Genomic DNA, 23,937 nt, shown 5'->3' with positions numbered 1-23,937 from the left:
TGCCCTCTGTATCTGCACCAATACCCCATTTATCTTCACAGAGGTCAGTTGCATCTATTAATATAGAAAAAATATTTCAAACCCCACCCCAATTGTCTGATCATTGTTATATATGTTTTAGAATGATGTGCCATTAATCCGCCAGTGGTGGTGCATCCTACTGATGGAAAGATTTCAGATTGAAGGGTAAGGCCACTCTGCTAAAGTATTCATGCCTTTTCTGCATTTTATTTCATTTGATTACCTGCTGATTAAGTTTTTTGATTCAACAGACATGGCCAGAGGTTTGCTTTCTGGACTGACAAGGCTAGCAGGCTATTGCAAGGGACCCTTCAGCCACTTTTTAGGCTATCTAGGTCAATCACTTCAGACATTCCACCTCATGTGCAAACCATGGTCAACCGCACAGCCCAAGAAAAGAAGCTGGTAGACTTTGCTGTACAAGACCATGGAGTCCGGCAACATTTGTTGGTATGTTTGTCACACATTAACAATGTTTGTTATTTACAATTTGCACATTGTTTTACCATTACAGTGTTATAAGCAAATAAGCAAAAGGCCTTATAATTCATGCTTGTTGTCACCATGTGTTGGGGGACTTTTTTTTTATTTTATTTTTTTTATGTGGATTTACAGTCCAAAACTTTTAACATAAACTACTTTTGACATTCAACTAGAAATGTTAAATGTTTGCTCATGTTTTGATGAAGTGCTTTTGGCACTTTGCCTTTTGACCTAAGGGTGTACTCTGTGGAAAAGAGCCTTCGAAGTGGCTCAGCAGAATCCAGAAGGGATCATCTCTACGGGTGCCAGTGTACCTGGACTCGGAGGAAGAACAGGACTCCCTATTTTTCTATCTTCAGGATGTCCTGAAATCTGCACCAGTAGAATTCCACATTGAGGATCAAGTGCAGTTCATTTTGGATGTTTTGTTCCCAGAGGTAAGGTTACTAGGTATGCATTAAATATCTATTAACAATGTTAAATAGCCTGTTGTGACTTAAGTTACATAAAAATTTTAATCAAATGTATCTTTTTTTAAAATCCAATAGAGTAGTACTGTGAGACCATGATAACCACAATACATTTTCTCAGACAGTTATTGGGTCATTTTCAGCAGTGACACTAACGCTAATGCTGGAGTTTTTAAACACCTCAGTTTCACTTGCTTGACCTGAATAGTCCACCGGCGGTGGACATCCAGTGAGCATTGATGAAGGACTAGAGTATTGACAGCACCAACTATGCAGCAACAGACTCAGAGCTTCTATCTGACTTTACATATACACTGTGGTGCAGATAGGTAGGAGTGTCTAATAGAATGAGAGACAATAAATGTTTAAAAACTCCAGCAGCACTGATATATCTGATCCACTCACTGTACCAGCACAACATGCACTAACACCTCATACACCACCACCATTGCTAATCACTTCTAATCACTGCACTGCAGTGCTGAATCTTTATAATGCAGTTTTATAATTTATATTTAATTTTTTTAACCCTTTTGTTAGTGCATCACCCAAGCCATGTCTACACTACAGGGAATAACTATACAAGAGGCTGAAGAGTTGTTTCTTTCAGGTCCTAACTACAGCAGAAGGTAAAAACAGTTACCTGTGTTTGAAATATCTGTATGAATGTTTATTTATTGTGACTACCATTTTAATTGGGTGGGTGGTTGCGTGTTTGTGTCGGGGTACTTTGAGTTGGGGAGGGTGGGTTTTTGTGTTGTGGTGGGTGTTTGTGTCGGGGGGGTTGGGTGTGTTGGGGTGAGGTGGGGTGGGAGTGGGGTGAGGTGGGGTGTGTTGAGGTGGGGTGGGGTGTGTTGGGGTGAGGTGGGGTGTGTTGGGGTGAGGTGAGGTGGGAGTGGGGCGGGGTGAGGTGGGAGTGGGGCAGGGTGAGGTGGGGCGGGGTGAGGTGGGGTGAGGTAGGGTGGGAGTGGCTGGGTGGTTGTGTGTTGAGAGGGATGTTTTTCTTTTGTTTTGCTTTTTGCTCTCATGCTTTCTCTGAGAAGAAAATAAACTGGTATTTTGATAAATGTGTTGTACCTTATTTTTAATGGTTAGTAGCATATTGATACAGGACCACATTTGGAGACATGGTATTTGGTTCCCATTTCTAAACATTCTGCTGTGTATTTTAAGCAAAAATAAATGTTTTTTATTAATAAACTCTTTGTTAGCTTGAGGAATACTACAAATGGTCAAAGACCACACCACCACCCCATATAATGGATATAACCCAAACAGGTTTGTTATAATGGTAAACAAATTAAATGTTTTAAATGCCTCATACACCCTGTAATACTAAATTTGACAAAGCATAAAATGCACAGTTTATATATCAACTGCTCAAGAACAAAGAACATTATTTTCTAGTTGATGTTTGTATTTTACTTATTTATATCTCCCAGTCTATCTAGATTACAGAAAGATAAACTGCTAGTTAGCCTATGCGAATTATTGTGTTCTGGCTCTATTTATTTATGAATTTATTCATTCATTAATTCATGGTAAGCATTATAAATTGATACTTGAGCATGTAGATGTTAATCTTATCGCTAAAGGTGTAATTAAGTTAATAAAATGTGAAGTAGTTTACAGACTTGGCATATGTAAAAAAAAACACCACATACATACATTTTAATAGATTATTTTGTTTGATTTTCGAAATATATTTAGTTTAAACACCTATCAGTCTATCTATAATTCAGAAAACGGAAGTTAAGCTTGAGCAGCGACCTCACAGAGCCGAAAACTGTTGACGCATGCGCACAACGGCTGGTGTAACAGCCGTGGCTACCTGATCTGTGCCCCTGCTCAGTTTTCAATGCGTGCGCATGCGCGGAACAAATCGGGCAGGGGGTACAGATCGGGTAGTGACACTGCTCCTGCCTTGGCCTGCAGCGGCGACATTTTTAAGCTGTTGACCCTCATTCATTTTCAGCAGTTGTTACTGCAGTAGGGGTTATAGCCGCGATGTTGCTGTGCCGTCCCTTTTGTTCTGTCTCACTGATACCGGAAGTACAGGACGGTGGAGATAAATAAATAAATGAAGAAATGTGGAAATAAATAATTGAATGAATAAATAAGTGTTGAAATAAATAAATGAATAAATGTTGAAATAAATAAATGAATGAATAAATAAATAAATGCACATATAAGTAAATATATAAACAAATATATAAATAAATAAGAAATGTATTAATTTATTTATTTACCTATGCAAATATTCATTCATTCATTCATTTATATGTGCATTTATTTATATATTTATTTATTTATTTCAACATTTATTTATTTATTCATTTATTCATGTACATATTTATTATTTCTACATTTATATTTGCATTTATTTATTTATACTTATGTCGTTTTTGGTCCTCCATAGTACAGCTCAAACACACACACACAAAAACCTATACAGTATGTGTGTATATGTACAGTACTGTGAAAATGTTTTAGGCCGATGCAAATTTCTTAAAACCAATCATCTCAATATTAAGTTGAGTTAATATTGAGTTTTACTTGGCAAAGGTACCACGTATTAAAACAGATACAAATAAAAATAAATACGGTAAAAAGTAACAAGAAGTCCACAGGTGCCAAACCTTTGTTTGGGCGAACCTATTAAACCAATGTTTTTCATAATACAAAGTAGGGCTGTGAATCTTTGGGAATCCCAAAATTTGATTCAAAATTGATTCTTGGGGTCACAATTCAATTTTTTCCTGATTCTTTCAAATCAGTTGGATTTCTTTTTCTTCATCCTCCATACTTTAGCGGCGCAACAACAAACACTGTAACACAACACTACATGCCCCTCTGTAGCCTAATAGGGAGAGGCAGTAAGAGCACTGTCGTGGGGAGCTTTTTAACTGTACCGCAGAGCTCAGCTAGTTAAAGAAACAGTCCGGGGTCTCCGTTCTCGTATTTGGTCTTCATAATGCATGCATAATGTTGTTACCCCTGTCTTAACTTTTGGAACATGTTACAGGCATCAAATTCAAAATGAGTGAATATTTGCAACATTAAATTTCTTGTCTTTGTAGTGTATTCAATTGAATGAGTTAAAAAGAATTTGCAAATTGTAATCTGTTTCTGTTTTCTTTTTTTCCCTTTTTTTTTTAAATATGTAAACTTTATGAATTAAACATAAATTTAATATAAATCTTTGTTTTATGTCTTTCTTTGAGCTTCCAGACAAAGTTTTTCTCTCATTAACACTAATTGAGTAAACAGAATACTCTATTTAAACCAATGGTAAATTCCTTATTAGTGTTTCCTATAATAATATATAATAATCATATTGATGTACTGATGTACAAAGTGGTTATTTACATAAATTTTATGTACAAATAGCTTGTAGCTTGTAGTAGTAGGAATATCATTGTAGGTTCCTGAACCTCCTAGTTCTTAGAAAACAAATTCACCAACAGTAAAAGACAAAGTACCTTCAGTTACAAAAGTTTTGCTTAACTTGTGTTGGGCACTGGACCAAGTTCGGTGGCAGGATCTCAGCCAGCTTCAAGAACAGTCAGAAACCAGTGTAGGCCCAGTCCTGGTCCTACGTTCAAAAAGACACTGGGCCGAGTCCGGTGACCGAATCTCAGCCAGCTTTGAGGAGTCAGAAACCGAATAAGGCCCAGACTTGGTCCTACGTTCAAAAAGACACTGGACCGAGTCCGGTGACCGACTCTCAGCCAGCTTCGAGGAGTCAGAAACCGAATAAGGCCCAGACTTGGTCCTACGTTCAAAAATACACTGGGCCGAGTCCGGTGGCCGGTTCTGGGCCACCTTTGAGGACAGTCAGAAACCAGCTAAGGCCCAGTACTGGGCCAGCACTCGGTGGCTATCTGGGTTGTAACTGTCAATTTTTGTCAAATAAAGGCTTTTTTTCCAAAAAGAAAAAAAAGGAAAGCAGAGGCAGGGCCTTCCAAAAAGAAAAAAGATAAAACTCATTTAATTTCACCTCTGAATACTCTAAATGTAATTTTAGAAAACGTGAAATTAATTAATATAAAAGTAAAGTTTCGTTATACTTTGGTGCGTGCGCAAGTTTTTTTTGTTTGTTTGTTTGTTTTTTTTGGCCGGGGGGTTGTGGGGTAACCTCCCTGAAATCAACTTTTGCAACTTGGGATGTCTGGCGACGTCTTAATTTAGTTTTAATGTATGCAAGCATGCACACACAAGCATAACAAGTCACTTGTAGTAATAATCAGGCTTGTTACACTTCAAATTCTCAGAATTTCCTGTCAAAAGTAACATTTCCCACCCCCAATCTTCTCCACGGTCCTGAAGGTCTTCATCCTCGTTCTTGCAGCTCGGTTTCACTCCATCCTCTCTTCTCTCCTGATTCAGTGTATATTTCAGTTAAGCCGTTTAGCTGGAGCACGTGTCTAAGTGTCCAGCACTGCGTATGGAGGAGGCGCAGCGTTGGCGCGAGAGCGTGAGGCTGCAGTGATGACTGGTGGCAGCGTTCGTTAGGGTTTCATTCCGGATCCCTTAATAAGGATTCGGCGCTGAGCGCGAGGAATTATCTCGGCGTGTCGTCCTGTTGTTTATCTCTCTGTGCGATCCTCTGTGGAGCCGCTGCCGCGCATCAGGCCCACGCTAGCAGCATATTAAACCCCAACGCCGCGCCTCCGGGGGCCGCGAGCGCGTGTGTGTGTTTATTGAATCTCACACCACTGTTTATTTGTTGTGAAGCTGCGTGTGCACAGAATTTTTCACTGGAGGTCACGCTTTCTCACCATTTTACACAGTTACCGTACGTAGCTCTCTGTTTATTCACACAGAGAATGTTAGTGCTGCTTTTTCAACAGTTACCATGGAGACACTTAACATCAATCTTTGTGCTGGTACACTGAAAGAAAAAAAAACCTTTTTGATTGGCAGTTGCATAAAGAAAATGCATAAAGCAGAGTGTGTTTTCTTTTAGACACAGTCTATTTGCATTATTTGCATGCAATATATGCAAACTAATTTAATTGGCCACTGATCGTGTTTATGAATAATCACCCTTTTTGATTTTACCAAATTGAAAACATCTCTAATATAATCAAGAGGAAGATGGATGATCACAAGCCATCAAACCAAGCTGAACTGCTTGATGTTTTGCACCAGGAGTAAAGACATAAAATTATCTAAAAGCAGTGTGTAAGACTGGTGGATTAGGCCAAGATACATGAAAACTGTGATTAAAAACCAGGGTTATTCAACCAAATATTGCTTAAAGAACTCTTAAAACTTCATAAATATGAACTTGTTTTCTTTGTATTATTTGAGGTCTGAAAGCTCTGCATTTTTTTTTGTTATTTCAGCCATTTCTCATTTTCTGCAAATAAATGCTCTAAATGACAATATTTTTATGAGAGAAATGTTGTCCGTAGTTTATAGAATAAAACAACAATGTTCATTTTACTCAAACATATACCTATAAATGGCAAAATCTAAGAGAGAGAAACTAATTCAGAAACTGAAGTGCTCTCTTCTTTCTTTCCAGAGCTGAATATACAGTCATATGACTGTAGATGTTTTATTTAGGCCTGAACCACAATATTGAGTGTGGAAAAACAGGAGCAGAACAAGAGACAGAGTTAAGGCATTACTGATTCTCAGAAGTGTCAAGTAACAAAGTACAAGTACTTTCTTACCTTACCTAAGTAGACATTTTCTTCAGACTACTTTTTACTTCTACTCCTTACATTTTCACACAATTATCTGTTCTTTCTACTAGTCTTGTTACTTCTTTTTTTTTTCGCTTTATTTTCGGTTTCCCATCTTAAAAAAATAACTTAAACCCTATCCAGATGAATCTCTCCATGCGGATAGAGAATCTGATGAAAAACACACCATATCGACACCCTATTGGTTTATATACAGTTCATCCATCACACCTGCACACGTCACTCCCCCCACACTCCAGCAAGAACATGGAGTATGAAGATGATCCGTACAGAGACTCAAGAGAACTCAAGTGAAATTTCCCAACTAAGCTTTTAAAATATATTTAAACTGTACTCAAATATATTAATCTCAATAGGCATATACACTGCCTGGTCAAAAAAAAAGTTGGCACCAAAAAAAGGTCATACACTCTGTGGCATTGTTTCGATAAGCTTCTGCAATGTCACAAGATTTATTTCAATCCAGTGTTGCATTAATTTTTCACCAAGATCTTGCAGCACTGATGATTGTTATTCTTTCAGCACATACTGTTGCCGAACCCAGACTTGACCAACTGTAGCATCAACCCCACATCATTTACTGAAACAGGAAGCATAGTGCATCCCAAATTTATCAACATTTAGACAAGGCTAAGCTTTTGTTTTTGTTCTTAATGGCATTTTTTCTCCTTTTGTTACTTTTACATTTATACTTTAAGTACTTGAAACCAGTACTTTTACTGCAGTAAAAAGCTTGAGTAAACCCTAGTATCTATACTTCTACCTGAGTAATGAATGTGAGTACTTTTGACACCTGCTCTGACAGAACACTGAATCTGTTGGTTCCAGAGACTGTAAAAAAAGATGGACACTGTGTCGCCATTCCTATTCATTCAATGAAAATTAAGCCAAAATCTTTCGCCATGTTGGTGATCCTGATACACGAGTCTGCGCAGTAGAGACCAGAGGAGGGAGAAAGGCTGTGGAGAGACAGCCTACTCATTTGAATAACCCCGCCCCTGAGGGCTGCCTCGAGGTCACAGGCTGCGTAGCCGAGCTGACGGTCTGTTATTGGTCCCGCCTATAACCAGCCCTTTTACAATAACCACACCTTTTTGAATAGAGCTGAATAACGTTTTAAAAAACTAATTCTGTGGGGATATAAAAATTTAACAATATAAGCAGAGGTTACTCTAGCTGTTGCATTTAAATAATGGAGGTAGAATTACAGTATATTGGAAAAAAACGTGATTTAAAAGTTGTCTGTTTTGCCATTGAAACCTATGGGGATGGGTGGGGTTACACAGCTTTCTGAAACCGAACAGCAGGGGGCGCCCGACCTGTGGTGGCTTCACTTTTGAGAGACGATGCTCTGTCCAGCTATACACAGTCTATGGTTGGTTCAATCAGCCTGACTCTAAACTGTCTGGTCCTGGACTGGATTTATATCATGGGTATTACTCTCAGTCACATAAAGGGCCATACAAAAAAAATCTCAATAAAGCCAGAGAAGATTTCTGTTCTTCTATGATATTTTAATTAGCATCTTGCTATATAAACAGATGTTTCACTATTTTAAAAAAATAGAGTGCACCTTACAGTGCAGTGCATGCTGGGAATTGTAGTGCAGTGATTGTGAAACGGGCCTGGTTGTAAACTAATTCAGGGATGCAGGACTGTGTGTGTGTGTGTGTGTGTGTGTGTTGAGGGGGTGTTCTTTAAGCGTGCCAACATAATTATAAGACTTGTGGAAGAAGCCTTAAGGGAGCTGCTGTTGGAGATGATGAGGCCTGCAGTTTGTGCTTGATTACAAAACCCACAATGCCAAGAGTGTTTGGATAAGTGTGTGTGGATACATGTGGTTTGGTGGAGCAAACTCAAACTTTATATTAGATAAGTATTATAGTTGTGAATCTGAAGCCCCGCCCCACATTTTGTTCAAAAGTTTGGGGACACTGCTGTACTGGCCGGCCAAATATATTTGCTTTCCATCATCAAGCAACACCTTAGCAACACTATAGACAGCACCATGGATAACATAGCAACACCTTAGCAACCTTTTTTAGCAACATCATAGCAACCACCACAGATACCACAGCAACCACCTAGGAACACCTTAGTAATCACCTTGTATGAACTTAGTAACACCATAGCAGCCACCACAGATACCATAGCAACCATCTAGCAGCCACAACGGATGACATAGCAATACCTTAGCAACCACCACAAATACCATAGAAACATTTTAGCAACCACCACAGATACCACAGCAACCACCTAGGAACAACTTAGTAATCACCTTGTCTCAACTTAGTAACATCATAGCAGCCACCACAGATACCATAGCAACCATCTAGCAGCCACCACTGATGACATAGCAATACCTTAACATCCACCACAAATACCTTAGAAACACTTTAGCAACCACCTAGCAACCACCACAGATACCATAGCAACCACCTATTAACCAACTAGCAGCACCTTAGGAATCCAGCCAAAATGTGCAAAGCAGTCATCTAAGCAAGAGGTGCTACTTTGAAGAATCTAAAATATAAAGTATATTCTGATTTGTTTTACACTTTTTTTTTTACTAAATAATTCTACATTTTTATTCATATTCATAATTTATCAATGGATGACTTTAGTATTAATCTACAATGCATGAAAAAATGAAATAGCTATACACACACAGTAATGTACAGTAATGTAAATGAGCTGCTCATCAGGTCGCCTGAGTGGTTGTTCAAGGACTCTTTTTCGTTTCCATGGCGATACTGATCGGGAGCGCACTTTTCGCTCTAGTCGCTCGTGACAGCGATTGATGATGATGGTGATAATGATGACGATGATGGGAGAGCAGACATACCGTCAGTTCCACGCGCTCCATTCCAACAGGTTGCGGCGGCGCGTGTGCGCGCTCGGCTATTTGCATACTGAATTGGCGGGAAGATTTTCGCGCGCACTGTGGCGATGATGAGCGCGCGGTAATTTCACACATCAGGGAGCTCGAGCTGAGGCAGTAATGGCCTTTTCCGAGTGATTGACTTCTGGCCCCTCCCTGTTCCTCACGCTAAACTAAAACAAAGCAGCAGCGTGAAGATTAGTTAAACACGAGACTCCATTTAGAGCAGCAGTTACACTGTTCACACCTACTGTCCTACTACTGCCCTCACTCACTCACCGGCCACTTTAACAGAAACACCTCCCGTTTACTTCCACTCACTGGCACCTTTAACAGAAACACCCTCTTTTACTTCCACTGATTGGCCACTTTAACAGAATTATCCCCCTTTACTTCCACTCACTGGCCACTTTAACAGAAACACCTCCAGTTTACCTCCACTGACTGGCCACTTTAACAGAAACACCTCCCGTTTACTTCCTCTGACTGGCCACTTTAACAGAAAAAAACTCCCGTTTACTTCCACTCAATGGTCACTTTAACAGAAACACCTCCCGTTTACCTCCACTGACTGGCCACTTTAGCAGAAACACCTCCTGTTTACTTTCACTGACTGGCCACTTTAACAGAAACAACACCTGTTTACTTTCACTGACTGTCCACTTTAATAGAAACACCTCCCGTTTACTTCCACTGACTGGCCACTTTAACAGAAACAACTCCTGTTCACTTTCACTGACTGGCCACTTTAGCAGAAACACCTCCCGTTTACTTCCACTCAGTGGCCACTTTAACAGAAACAACTCCTGTTTACTTTCACTAACTGTCAACTTTAATAGAAACACCTCCCATTTACTTCCACTCACTGGTCACTTTAACAGAAACACCTCCCTTTTACTTCCACTGACTGGCCACTTTAACAGCAACACCCCCTTGTACTTCCACACACTGACCACTTTAATCAAAAAAACACTTTAATCACTGTCCCCAGTGCTGAAAAGCTAAAATCAGTTTAAAAATTGGTACAAATAAACCACTTTACTAATAAAAACAAATAAAACATCCAGTTTCACTGTTCACACAGTCCCAATAATACCAAACACTTTCCCACTCTCTGCCTCCTTTTATTTTCACTCACTGTCCAATTGATCAAAAACACCCCCTTAAACTCCCACTCATTGGCCACTTTAACAGAAACACCCTCTTAATTGTCCACTAACTGACCATTTAATTAGGAACTCACCCCTTGTCACAGGTCACTTTGAATGAAACAACACTTTAGTACTTCCACCCACTGGCCAATTTAATCTAAACACATTCTTTGCTGTCTATGGTGCTAAAAATCTTAAAACTGTTCACACATGGAGTACAAATAAACCATATTACTTCAATAAAAACAAATGAAGAGTTCACACAGTCCCACTAATAACAAACGCTCATCCACTGGCCACTTTAAAGAAACCCCTTTACTTCCACTCGCTGTCCTCTTTAACAGAAACACCACATTTTTATTTTCAATCACTGGCCACTTTAACAGAAACACCCCTTTAAATTTATACTCACTAGCCACTTTAACAGAAACACCCCTTTAAACTTCCACTCACTGGCCACTTTGATTGAAACACATTCTTCGCTGTCCAGGGTGCTGAAAAGCTACAAACTGTTCACACATGGGTACAAATAAACCATTTTACTTCGATAAAAACAAATAAAGAATACAGTTACACTGTTCACACAGTCCCACAATTACCAAACTCTCACTCACCGGCCATTTTTACACAAACACCCTCCTTTTCTTCTACTCTCTGTCCATTTTAACAGAAACACTCCCTTTTACTTTCACTCACTGTCCATTTTGACAGAAACACATCCCTCTTACTTCTACTCCAGGTTAACTTCCACTGATTGGCCACTTTAACAGAAACACCTCACGTTTTCTTTCACAAACTGGCCACTTTAACAGAAACACCTTCCTTATACTTCCACTCCAGGTTAACTTCCACTGATTGGCCACTTTAACAGAAACACCTCCCTCTTACTTCTACTCCAGGTTAACTTCCACTGATTGGCCACTTTAACAGAAACACCTCCCTCTTACTTCTACTCCAGGTTAACTTCCACTGATTGGCCACTTTAACAGAAACACCTCACGTTGTCTTTCACAAACTGGCCACTTTAACAGAAACACCTTCCTTGTACTTCCACTCCAGGTTACCTTTCACTGATTGGCCACTTCAACAGAAACATCCCTGTTTACTTCCACTGATTGGCCATTTTAACAGAAACGCCCCTTAAACTTCTACTTACTGGCCACTTTATTAGAAACACCCCCACTGGCCACTGTAACATGAACATCTCCTGCTTATACTTCCACACTTTGGCCACATTTAACATAAACAGCCCTTGTACTTCCACTCACTGGGTAGTTTAATTAAAACGCCTTCTTCGCTGTCCACGGTGCTGAAAAGCTAAAACAGTTCACACGTGGGGTACAATTCAAACCACTTTAAACCTCTTCACTTCAATAAACACAAATAATCCACTTTAATTCAATAAACACTAATTAACCACTTCCCTTCAGTAAACACAAATAAACCACTTCACTTCAATAAACACATATAAACCACACTACTTCAATAAACACAAATAAACCGATTCACTTCAATAAACACAAATAAACCACTTCACTTCAGTTGTAGTTCTAGCATTTCAAATATGAACCACTGATTGTAGTTCAGGTTCTGCGTTGGACTTAATTCGCTTGTGTGCGAATAAAGTAGCAGCCAATCAGAGCGTGGAGGGGGCGTGGTGTTCGGAATACGGGTGTGTTTAGGAAAACACACAGCAGTTCAGCTGTAACGCACATCAGCAGGAGACTGCAACGCTCTCTCTCTCTCTCTCTCTCTCTCTGTCACGCATATAGACTCACTCACGCTTTGTCAGGGCTCGGTTGGTTTGGAGAGGAGCTCGAAACTCGCACTACCACACACACACACTCACACACTACCGTTACCCCACACACTCATATCCACAGCGTGACGCACAGTCAGAGCTTGGTTTGGGCAGGAGGAGGAAGAAGAAGAAGGGGAAGAAGAAAAGTGGCTCCTGAATAAACTCCCCCTCCGCTTCCCTGGATCTGTCCGAAATTGCACCTCATGCCAGAAAGTGGTCGCTAGCAGCAGCGATGGGCGCGTTTGGAGTCATTCTGGGGAGTTTGCACTACATGGGACTCTACATCCAACTCAGCGGCCAAGCCGACGTGGAGAACCGCATCTCCAGCAACGGTGAGCCGCCGCGGGGGAGCACGCGCGGGTGGGGGGGAGCGCGGCGTAACCTGGCAACCCCAACTCCAGTAATGTAGCTAACTCAGTATCAGTGTCAGTTATTAGAGTCCGCTGGTCAGCAGCAGCGCAGGTAGGCTAAGCTAACGTGTGGAGCCGCTTCTCCAGCGGTTTAAACAGGGAGCCAGCAGCCGAAACGAGGCAAAGTCGGCACGAATTAATGTGGAACGACGTGTGTCCTCGATTTAAATGCTGAATTCGAGAATTTAAGCTTTAAATCCCCGAAAATTAGTCTTTAAAAAATTACCTCAGCGCGAGAGCAGTCGTTGGCGCCGTTTTTTGGACTCCCTGAATAAAGAAAGCACAGCTAACCTAAAGCGGTAGATATACAAATACTCCCTCACCTGCGCTTTGTATTCTCTACTGAACACATTAACCCAGCTAAATAATCTCCCACACACCCGTTTATTAACTTATATTAAATTATATTTATATTTTTATATATTTATATCAACACATCACCCCAAACACAGGGTCTCAGAGGCGCCTGAGCAAAGCTAACTATTCAGGAGAGCACTAGAGAGCTTTTTTTTTTTGGCAGCTGTTGAAATGAGAGCCATTATCTTTTGTTTGCTGGAGAATGCAGAGAGAGAGAGAGATAGGGGGAGAAAGAAAAAGAGGGAAGGATAGAGCTGGAGAGAGAAAAAGGGGAGAACGATGGATAGAGGTGGAGTGGAGAACATGAGAGATATAAAGGGAATGATGGAGAGAGAAAGAGATGGATAGAGATAGATAGAAAAGAAGAAGAGAGGGAGAAAGATGGAGAAAGAGAGGGAAAGAAAAAAGGAGGGAGAGAGATGGAGAGAGAAGGGTGAGATTTGGCTGCTGTTCAGCCTGGCAGAAAATGAAAAAAGCAGAAGGAGAAAGGACTGCATTTCTTTATATAGCTAACTAACTACATCTGATATTAGATTATCAGATTAGACTGTTAATACTAAGCAAATATTGATCACTCCCTGTTACAATTATAGCCATACATTTATAACCCAACCTAACAAGATTAACTAAATTAATGCCACAATTTATCAATTTCCAGCCATAACTATACTGTGGATATTGTTAACTTGCTATGCCTGTCAAAATATCTGTTTTTATTTTCACTATAGCTATATTCTCCCATATGGTAATTGTAATAAATAATATTACAAATGCTTAAGGTTTTTTGCCACAGATATAATGTTAACATAATAGCATAATTTTTTTTTATTAAGAATATTCACATACTGGATTTGGAAAAAACAACCTAATAGGGTGCACAGAATAAATTTGTAATAATTTATACCAAACAATATTGAACTTAATAACTGAATAAAACAGAAATACATCAAAACCCAGCACTTTGTGTAGTGCATTTCAGTTATAAATTGACGAATAATCGACAATGGAATTTTGAGTCGTTTTTTTTTTTTCGACAAAAAACGGTTTTCCTAATCATGCTGACTAATTGTTGCAGCCCTAGTATTCAATTAACACTAAGCTCAGCTACACTGATTTAGTTAACTGTTGGTGGAACTCATATAATCAGGAGGAAGATAGATGATCACAAGCCATCAAACCAAGCTGAACTGCTTTAATTTTTGCACAGGAGTGACATAAAGTTATCCAAAAGCGGTGTGTAAGACTAGTGGAGGAGAACATGCCAAGATGCATGAAAACCAGATAAAAAGCCAGGGTTATTCCACCAAATATTGATTTCTGATTTCTTATGAACGTGTTTTCTTTACATTATTTGAGGTCTGAAAGCTCTGCATCATTTTTGTTATTTCAGCCATTTCTCATTTCCTGCAAATAAATGCTCTAAATGACTAATAAAATGGGAAAAATGTCTGTAGTTAGAATAATATAAAACAGCAATGTTAATTTTTTTAAACATATACCTATAAATAGCAAAATTAAACTGATTCAGAAACTGAAGTGATTTCTTATTTTTTTCCTGAGCTGTGTAGCACTGGCCACTTTTCATTTTTAACCACAAGTATTACAGTCAGATGATTCATATATAGTAGCATGGCTTCATATGAATATATGAAACATGTGACTGATTGCTTTGTCTAATCACAAATTGGGCTTATAACAATGCCAAGACGTCCTCTGCATGGTCATATTATCCATCTGTGTGTGTGTGTGTGAATAGGGTGCAGATTTAGTGTGAGGTGAATTTGATTGGTAGTGTGCAACGTGAATACTGACAAGAGGCTTAACTGACCTCAGTAAATCTCACTTTGTTATTACCTCTGCAGTTGGTTCACTGCTAGGAGGGGAATGAAATAGCAGGGTGGCTTCCTGTTTTAGGCTGAGACATGTGCAGGTGCTTCAGTCAAGAGCCAGCGGATGTGATTATTTTTGTTATAGTTAATTATTGTCACAATAGATCACATTTCCAAGCTTATTGAATTACATTGATAAAATAGATTTTTTACTAAGATGTACAGGTCGTATAGATTACATAGATTACAGTTACAGCATTAGATATTGTTGCTGTCATACACAAACCTTGTATTCCCATTTTTATTTATTTTTTATTTTTACACTTTAAGCAGAATGTGAATCTAAGAGTTGCTTTTACATTATTTCCAAATTTCACCATGAATGAACAAAAAGAAATGCTCAACAATTACTTGAAATAAAATCTTTTTATAGTGACTTCAATTGAAAAGAAAAAGTTTTTCATCTTTTGTAAAATTACTATATTGTTGACAATATTCTATTGATCATAACACATACGGCAAATAGTTGTGATTGGACTTTTTTCCGGCTATCATTTTGTCATCTCACAATTTTTTACATTTATTCTTTATCCTTAAACCAACTTATACAAGCATATATGCTTTCAAAAAAAGATTCCAACATTTAATATAATTTCTGTCTTCTCTATGCATATTTCTAAATTCTCTTAATAAAGGTGGTTGGAAATCCTATAATGTGTATTGGACCTGGTCTCATAAGATGTTTTTATGTTGTATCTCTACACACCATCTCATTAATTTAAATGAATAATATAATAATCATGTAAATCTGAAATTCTGGATTATAAGGAAGAACCCCCCAAACAATCCCTAGTGTCCTTGTCCACCAGCCCCTATACATAGTATTTAATTTTTTTAGACTATAAATCAGATAAATCAGATAATCAGATGAAAAAAAACACAAAAGTGAATTTTGTTTCTATGTTTATATTTAGATTTCTCCAGTAACTGTTTAATGGTGAGCTAAAAAGGTTAGTTTGTTAATAAGATTATTATAAGCAACTTTTACAACTAGGGGAGTAAATATTAATATATTCAAGTATTGTGATATTTTGCAGTTTCCTGCAGTGCTTTATAGTTAGGGCAGGCTACTTGGCAACAAATGCCCCCCCCCCTCTTGAATATATCCCCCCCCATCTTGAATACACCCCCCCTGGAAAATTGAATTCTGACACATCCATGAAAAGGCTGCTTTTGCTGTGCCAACATTTTTTCTTTTTTTTGGGAAGACGCCAATATCCTGGAAACTGTATTATGGCCAATATTGAGGTCAGTCAAAATGATCCTAAAATCCTAAATCGCTAACATAATTATCATTATTGGTCTAAAACCTTCATAATTGATTTTTATGGAAGTCGGTGTAAAATTATTTTATTCTCAGTCATTTTGGAGCATTTCATTTCATGACATTTTAACACTATGCACCTGACCTTAAAGATGCTTGAAGATTGTGTTGTCTCCAGAGCTCCAAGGACAAAAAGAGTTTTCATCATATAAAAAAAGGCCTTCACTGATCTTTCTAAGATTATTCTGTAACAGCTGGGTACCGGACTGTGTTTTGGATCTGGTTCAAATATATCGTGCCTGTTCATTGTTCAGTCTGTCACCCACACTCTCTTCAAGAATTTTTACGAAGCAGAAACAGAACGCCTTGAACGTTTCTGCAGCGTCTACTTGTTCTGGCCTAAGCCATATTTAGAATATTGACGATTCCTACATATGCTTTCTCCTCCAGTGATTTTTCTCTAATAGCTTTTCTCACCTCTCAGTAGTATGAGTCTTTGGAAATCAATGCCATCACCTTTTATATACAAAACACGAGGGGCCTCAAATTGGCCTCGGGTTGTGTTGTAACCAGCTCTAATTAGTTCATAGAGACAGTGAAACTGCTGTTGTTTTGCTCCGACCTCAAGAAAAATAAGCGTCATATGGGTTCTTTGATTCTGAATTGCATTAGTGTCCTGCTACTGTCGCTTTACAGACTGCTGTCTGTTACAAAAGGCATTATCACCCACAGTGGGCAGAGCAGTGGGTGGTAATGATAGTGGTTCATTGCTAGAATGTCCAGTGTTCCTACACTCTATGAAAGTTGGCAAAATGGCATGATGTGTTATGCCAGTGTCTATGTATATGTAACTGTCTAGAAAAAGAAAACCAGAGTCTGGTTCAGTAACAGGCTGTGGGGTTAGTTTTTCTACTTTTTTGTTCTCTTCAAGGACTTAAAAGCACAATAGAGACATGCCTGTCTCTTTTTACAACACATTGCATCAGGCCTTTAAACACCATGACTGGCCCAGTCTTTCAGAACCGCTTCTGGTAGTGCGTGTGCCTGTTTTAATCTCACACAAGTTGGATTCTCTGGTTTGTATCAGCTCTGGGAATGGCTCTGGAGGAATGCATAAAAGGAGATGTTTAATTTCCTTTTCTGCACATTCTAGAGTCCATCACTAATGTTTGTGAGACACCAGAGATGTGAGAAGTGTGAGTGGGAGGGGGTGCTACAACCTCCCCAGATTTCAGGATTGTTTAACTGCAATTAAAATACCATTAGAGCATGTTCATCACAACATTTTCATCACAGCAAGCTAAATCGCCTCCCTCGCCAGCTGCTGGATGATAATAGGGGCTGGCTAAAACACAAACAAGTAAATGTAAAGTGGATAAATGCTGAATTTCAAACTCTTGCTGTAGTAATGTCCTATGTTTTGAATATATTACTTGAATATATTACTTTTTCCAACTGTTGACTGCAAAGAGTGTGTACAGCTTTCGTGAAAATTCTTGTTTTAGGCCATGAACATGGAAATTCATCTGTAAACCCACATACAAGATGATCAGATTATTATTGGATCCCACAAACTATATATTTCAGTAAAAAATGAGTCTGTGTAGAAATCACAGAAATCATAAGCTCAGAGCCTAATTAGATGTCTTTGCAAGCTCCATTGTGTCTGATGGTAGTGTACTCTTGAGAGGTGTATCCGGTTAGTTGTTTACAGTTTAAAGTCTTTACTATGCCTTAGACACTTTCAGTTTACATGAAACACATAATACTAATATTTGAGTTTATCAGGTATGTTAAAATTCGCAACATATGCAGCCATGTAGGGAGGTCTGCATTCAAATATAGTGGTTAAATAAGGATTTGCAGGACATCTGAAAATGAATCAAATTATGTGACCGTTAAGATTTGCTAGAAATTCTGATTGCTGATTGATATTTGGGCTGAAAATCAGATGATACCAATACATTGTAATTTGTAATATGAGTGTTCTCTGTGCTTGACACTCATCCTAAATGCGAACTTCATTGCTAATATTAGTTTGAATATTAAATATTAGGTTTAATATTGATGTACACGCTGTCATAACAAATTACACCATGTTCTGTTTGATGTAATCTGTTCATAATACACCAAGAAGGAAGGTGGTGTTGAACCATTGCTGCTGTTGTTATCTGCGCATTTTGCATTAATCCTTCTCCTTTGACATAGATCCTTTCTCTTTAACTGTACACAGAGAGACTTGTTTAGCAGAGCTGTTGTTGTGACACACATTCCAAACCAGAGCTTCCCAATCCATTCCCCAAAGATACGCTGCCAGTCCAACACACCAGCTGGACCTAAACCCAACTGCAGTCTTGGAGTGCCTAGAGTGTTGGAGTGCAAAATTTCAAATTTCCACAGTTTTCCCCCTATCCCAAATGTAATTAATCAACCAAGATGTGTTCAGTGCTTGCGAATTGCATCTTTATTTTTACACTGAGGCAATGAGGTTTATGATGAGTGAAAAAACAGTCATGTTAGCTAAACTCTGTTCAGTCCTGCAGATCAGACTAAAGAGTAGAGGTCCATTGGCACTTTTTTTGATGCAGTCCTCTGTGCTAGATCTTGCTCGTTTATGTGTTTGTGATGTTTTTGTAATGCAAATCAGGTAACAAAACTTGAAGTAGGCAGTAATAGGGCCCTATCATATACCCTGCACAAGACACATTGCGAGGCTCATTGCTATCTTACACTCTGTCAACAGTCTATTTTCACGCCACACCAACTTTTAGCATTTAGGAATAGAGTTTAGGAATATATCTACACCGATGGATGTGGTGATCTGGAGGTAAGGTGTGTTCAGGTAAATATCTGACATGTTTCTATCTTGGCGTCTAGAAATAGAGGTGCGCCACCGATTTTAACCCTGACAACAGTCAACGGTCAGCTGCCATATTCTATCGTTGCCATGCAGTAGCCTTGTGTGCTCGGTGTGTGTAAACCCTTGTTACTCGTTACACACACAAATAAACACACTGCAGCGCACAAATCTAGCTCGTACATCAACAATAAATAGAATACAGCATAAAAAACACAATGCTGTTTCCTTAAATTGGCTGCTGGTGCAAAAGCACCGCACTATTAAGATATCAAAATATAAACAAAGTCAGAGTGCACCCAATTCCTAAAGGTAATGACAACTTGTTCCACATTACACCCAAAACACACATGATTAATAAAGAAAATTATAAAAATGCTTTTTGTGCTTTTTGAGCCGTGAAAGACATAATTTTTGCACACTCATGATAGCAAAGACTAACCAACATGGCCTAAATCAAGCTGTGTGATGCACAATTAACTGGTGCGCTATATAACACTAAAATAGGGCTCATAGTTTTAGTGATTTTTCATTTTAATTGAATTCTAATCTATAAATATTTAAATCCAAATACCGCTGTTTAGAAATTCTCTTTCAAGTTTAAAAGGCGTCTCTTTTAAGTAACATAACAGCCTAGTCTTTCCTAGTTGGAAAGCCATTACTAATTTGCGCTAATTTGTTAAACAGAATTTTTTGTGCTGTATGCCATACAATGTGTTGAGGTGAAATGACAAGTAGACATGTTAGGGTGTGTTTATGCTTCTCAGCTTTAGTTCAGTTAAAACCAACCCTGGTGCAATTGCTTGTTAGTACCATTTGTTAGATTAAAGGCCCTTTCACACCATTTGATTTTTTGGCCTGAGAGTAATACTTAGTATAGTGGAACCTTAACGCTAAGTCCAACACATATTTTACCTGCTGTGCTCAAAAACTTAAAAGCTCTCATACATTTCCAGCATTTTTTCCATCCTGTCTGCTATTGCTCTCTTTAACTACCCACTTTCACACAAATGGTCTTTAGTGAGGGAAGTTTGGATCTGTAATTCATGGTTTTTGTAGATATGAACAGACTAGGATGTGCCTAGACAAACTCGACTAAAACTTTTTAGTCTTAATCTTAGTTTAAGACTAAGATGAAACTGTGCCCACAAAACTGGTTCTTGGATTTTACATAATGGTGCTTAATTTTTCGAGACTAGTATTATGACACTTTGTATCTGCATAAAAACAATAATACTTTTATAACTACTAATGTAAAATTGTATTACTCTTAAGGTTTCCTTCTTGCCAAGCTTACCCCCACTGATCAGCACAGACTTTTCCTACCTGCACTCAGATTTTCTCAGTCTGAGTGACGTGTTCGTCTTATTAAAGGATTTGGTCAAATCTCTCTTTTCATTTCATGTGCTGAAAAATTCATGGCAAATTTAGATTGGACCATCATGTCCAGTGTCCCATTGACTTAATTTATTTTATTAGGTTTCGCTGGTGAATATTGGTGTCCTGGCCTGAATTCAAGCTGAGTGCATCTCTGCATGATACAGCAGGTTGTAGAACAGATAGCAAAGACTGTAGCCATAGCAGTGTGCATGACATTTTGGAGAAAATCAACTTCTTGAAATCAACTCAGTGTGGACTCACTAAATTCACTAAAACTCCCAGTTGGAGACTTCTGGAGATTTCATGTGATGTACTGCACATCTCTAGTAAAAAAAATACTGACTTTAGCTCTGCTGACCAGAGATGACATTGCTTGAACATTGCATGTTTCCTGAATATCTGATGACACATCCTGATCATTTTATCATTTACTACTGAATGGTCCTTTAAGGCAAGGAGTCCTTTAACCCAGGATTCTGTAAAAAGTGATGCTTGTTGTGTGGGAGTTAAACACGAGGTCCAGATAGGTGTTTGTGTAGCCACTGATTGATTTGTAAAGTTTGTATAGTAAGAGTGCATACTGGTTTTGTTCAGATGATATCTCTGCTTGTTCTGTAGGCTGCAGCTATTGTCGTCTGATTGCTGTTAGATCCTGCTTAGATTAGATTAGGCCCCGTGTTTGAAAATGCCACACACTTCCTGGGTTGTGTAATGTTCAATCGGCCCTTAATTTTATAATACGGCCCTGTTGAGTTGGGCGTCTAATTTGGTCATACCTCAGTGCTGTTTGCTGGTGTGATTACGGATACGTTTGATGTAATAGGCTAAGCTTGTGTTTACATAGAGGTTTGTTTGCAGGCTCTCTCTCTCTCTCTCTCTCTCTCTCTCTCTCTCTTCCCTCTTCCCCTAAATAGTAAATTAAGGACAAACAATAACCGTGTTCTCAGTTTTTCTGCATAAGAAGAAGCAGGGTTTGCTCTTTAGAGCAAATCTACGATGAAATTTGTAGAGATGTATATCACAATAAGGTACCAAGTGTACCAACTATCTCTGAAAAGTACAGCCTTACAGTTTTTAGAGTATATTTATACTTTAGTACTATTTTATACTACATTTTATACTATACATTTTTACTAAGAAAGGGTTCTTTGACACTGCTTAATGTTATGTAGGACTGATTTCTACAAGGGGTGTAAAAAAAATTGACATATCGCAGTATTAGTGATAGTTTGCTTTACCATACAATATAGGGCTGCACGATATTGGAAACATTTAACACGTGAAGCGAGGTAACCATATGGCAACCAAGGTTACCGAGGTTAACCGATGTTAACCGAGGTTACTTCGTGTTTACTACTGGTGTTTCCTCTGCTGACAACTTGAATGGAAGTGCAGATTTTATTTTCCAGCAGGTCTTGGCACACTGCCCACACTGCAAGTACCAAGTGGTCTTATATAATAAATAAATGTAAACTATCATCGACAATAAAACAAACAAACACCTAAAATAGATCACTCTGTGTGTAATACATCAATATAACTAGTGTCACATTTTGAAGTACTAAAATAAAGTATTTTTAATGATATTGTATTTTTTAAGATGCACCTTTACATGTAAAGATTGGTGGAGGACTGGTTTGTTCTGTGATGTGTTTAAACCACCTACTAGAAAGCAGTGTTGTACTTTGATGTACTATGATAGTGTGTTTTTATACTATCATAACCCCTGTAAGTTCTTGCAAATACACAGTCCTACTTTCTATTACGTTCTAAAAAGAATAATCTACAAGAGCAGTTACATGATAGAGCAGCACTTTTTAAACAGGCAACAAACCCTTTTCAGCATTCAATTGATTATTTAAGTTGTGATTCTATCTAATACCATTCCTTAGTCTTTATTAAGAAACTCCTTAAGAACCTCTTTTAAGACTGTACTATTATATTTTTATGACATGCTGATACAAGCATAAACATCATAAAATCAGTAGATTAGCCAGGATTAGTAATTTAGCTAGTATTGCTAGCTACCTATTTTATCCATCATGCAAATATAACCAGGTCAAACAAGCAAATCTAATTGTTTTATAGCATGCTGAGTTCTTTCTTTGTATCGTGACAACTGTGTTATCTTGGGGCTAAATAATATGTAATCTTGCCTAAAGTGTTTGTTGGGGACACTATAAAGTATATCTTAAGTAGCTATTATTAGTACCATGTTAGTACTACACTAGCTACATTTTTAACACTAAATTTCTGTTGTTGCCACACTTACAGTTTATAATAATGGTATGGCTGTTCCAACAAGATCTCGAACCACAGTGGACATGGGACTGATAGTAAATACTTACCCACAAATAGCTGATTCTGAATCATTCATGGTAGGTATTTAATCATTGATCTCAGTTACTGAATTATTCATAGTCATTATTGAATCATTTGTGGTTGTAGTAGTTAATAAATTGTTTATAATAGTTACTGAATTATTTGTAGTAGATAAAGAATCACTGATAATAGATACTAAGTAATTTATACTGGTGACAGAATCATTAAGAGGAGATGCCGAGTCATAGATGGCAGGCACTGAATTATTAATATTAGATACCAAGATACCAAATGCATTAATAGCAGTTACTACAGTCATGTGAAAAAATTAGGACACCTTATGAAAACCTGTATATTCTTTAACATATTTGGACATGTGGATATTTACTATCAAATTTAACAGTACTGAGATATCCAAGTAATATGACTAAACAATAAAAAAATAAGAAACGCCTTTTTACAACTTTATGTAAAATGTAATTCAAAAAGAATGCAATTTCTGGTGAGGCATAAATTAGGACACCCCTATATATTGGGCCACTTAAAATAGTTAAGATCACACACAGGTGTGTCATATCAGGTGCACATGATCAGAACATCGATACCCAGCATGTTGAATGAGGCTTACCCTATTTAAACCTCAGAAATGTAGTTTGGTGTGTCCCTGACTGTTGACGTAAGAGTGAGCACCGTGGTGAGATCCAAAGAGCTGCCTGACGCCCTCAGAAAGAAGATTGTGGCTGCTTATGAGTCTGGAAAGGGATTTAAAAAGATCTCCAAAGATTTTAACATCAGTCATTCCACCATCCGGAAAATTGTTTACAAGTGGAGGACATTCAAAACAACTGTGACCATGCCCAGGTCTGGCCGTCCAAGCAAGTTCACCCCCAGAGCAGACCGTAAGATGTTAAAAGAAGTCATGAAAAATCCTAAA

At 38.3% G+C, this 23,937-nt stretch overlaps 1 protein-coding gene across 1 annotated transcript in view; it reads left to right on the top strand.

Moving 5' to 3' along the window:
• The first annotated feature begins 12,437 nt into the window (after positions 1-12,437).
• Positions 12,438-23,937, top strand: part of LOC103031427 (V-set and transmembrane domain-containing protein 2-like protein) — a 96,916-nt gene continuing 85,416 nt past the window's right edge. The window contains exon 1 of the mRNA XM_022668594.2: positions 12,438-12,856. Within this exon, the coding sequence (XP_022524315.1) occupies positions 12,757-12,856 (100 nt within the window). The 5' untranslated portion in view covers positions 12,438-12,756. The remainder of the gene's footprint in view (positions 12,857-23,937) is intronic.

This window comes from Astyanax mexicanus, chromosome 13, assembly GCF_023375975.1.
Source record: "Astyanax mexicanus isolate ESR-SI-001 chromosome 13, AstMex3_surface, whole genome shotgun sequence".
NCBI classification, from domain to species: domain Eukaryota; kingdom Metazoa; phylum Chordata; class Actinopteri; order Characiformes; family Acestrorhamphidae; genus Astyanax; species Astyanax mexicanus.
The sequence above is the reverse complement of the archived record's forward strand: the minus strand, read 5'-3'. Positions and strand labels throughout refer to the sequence as shown.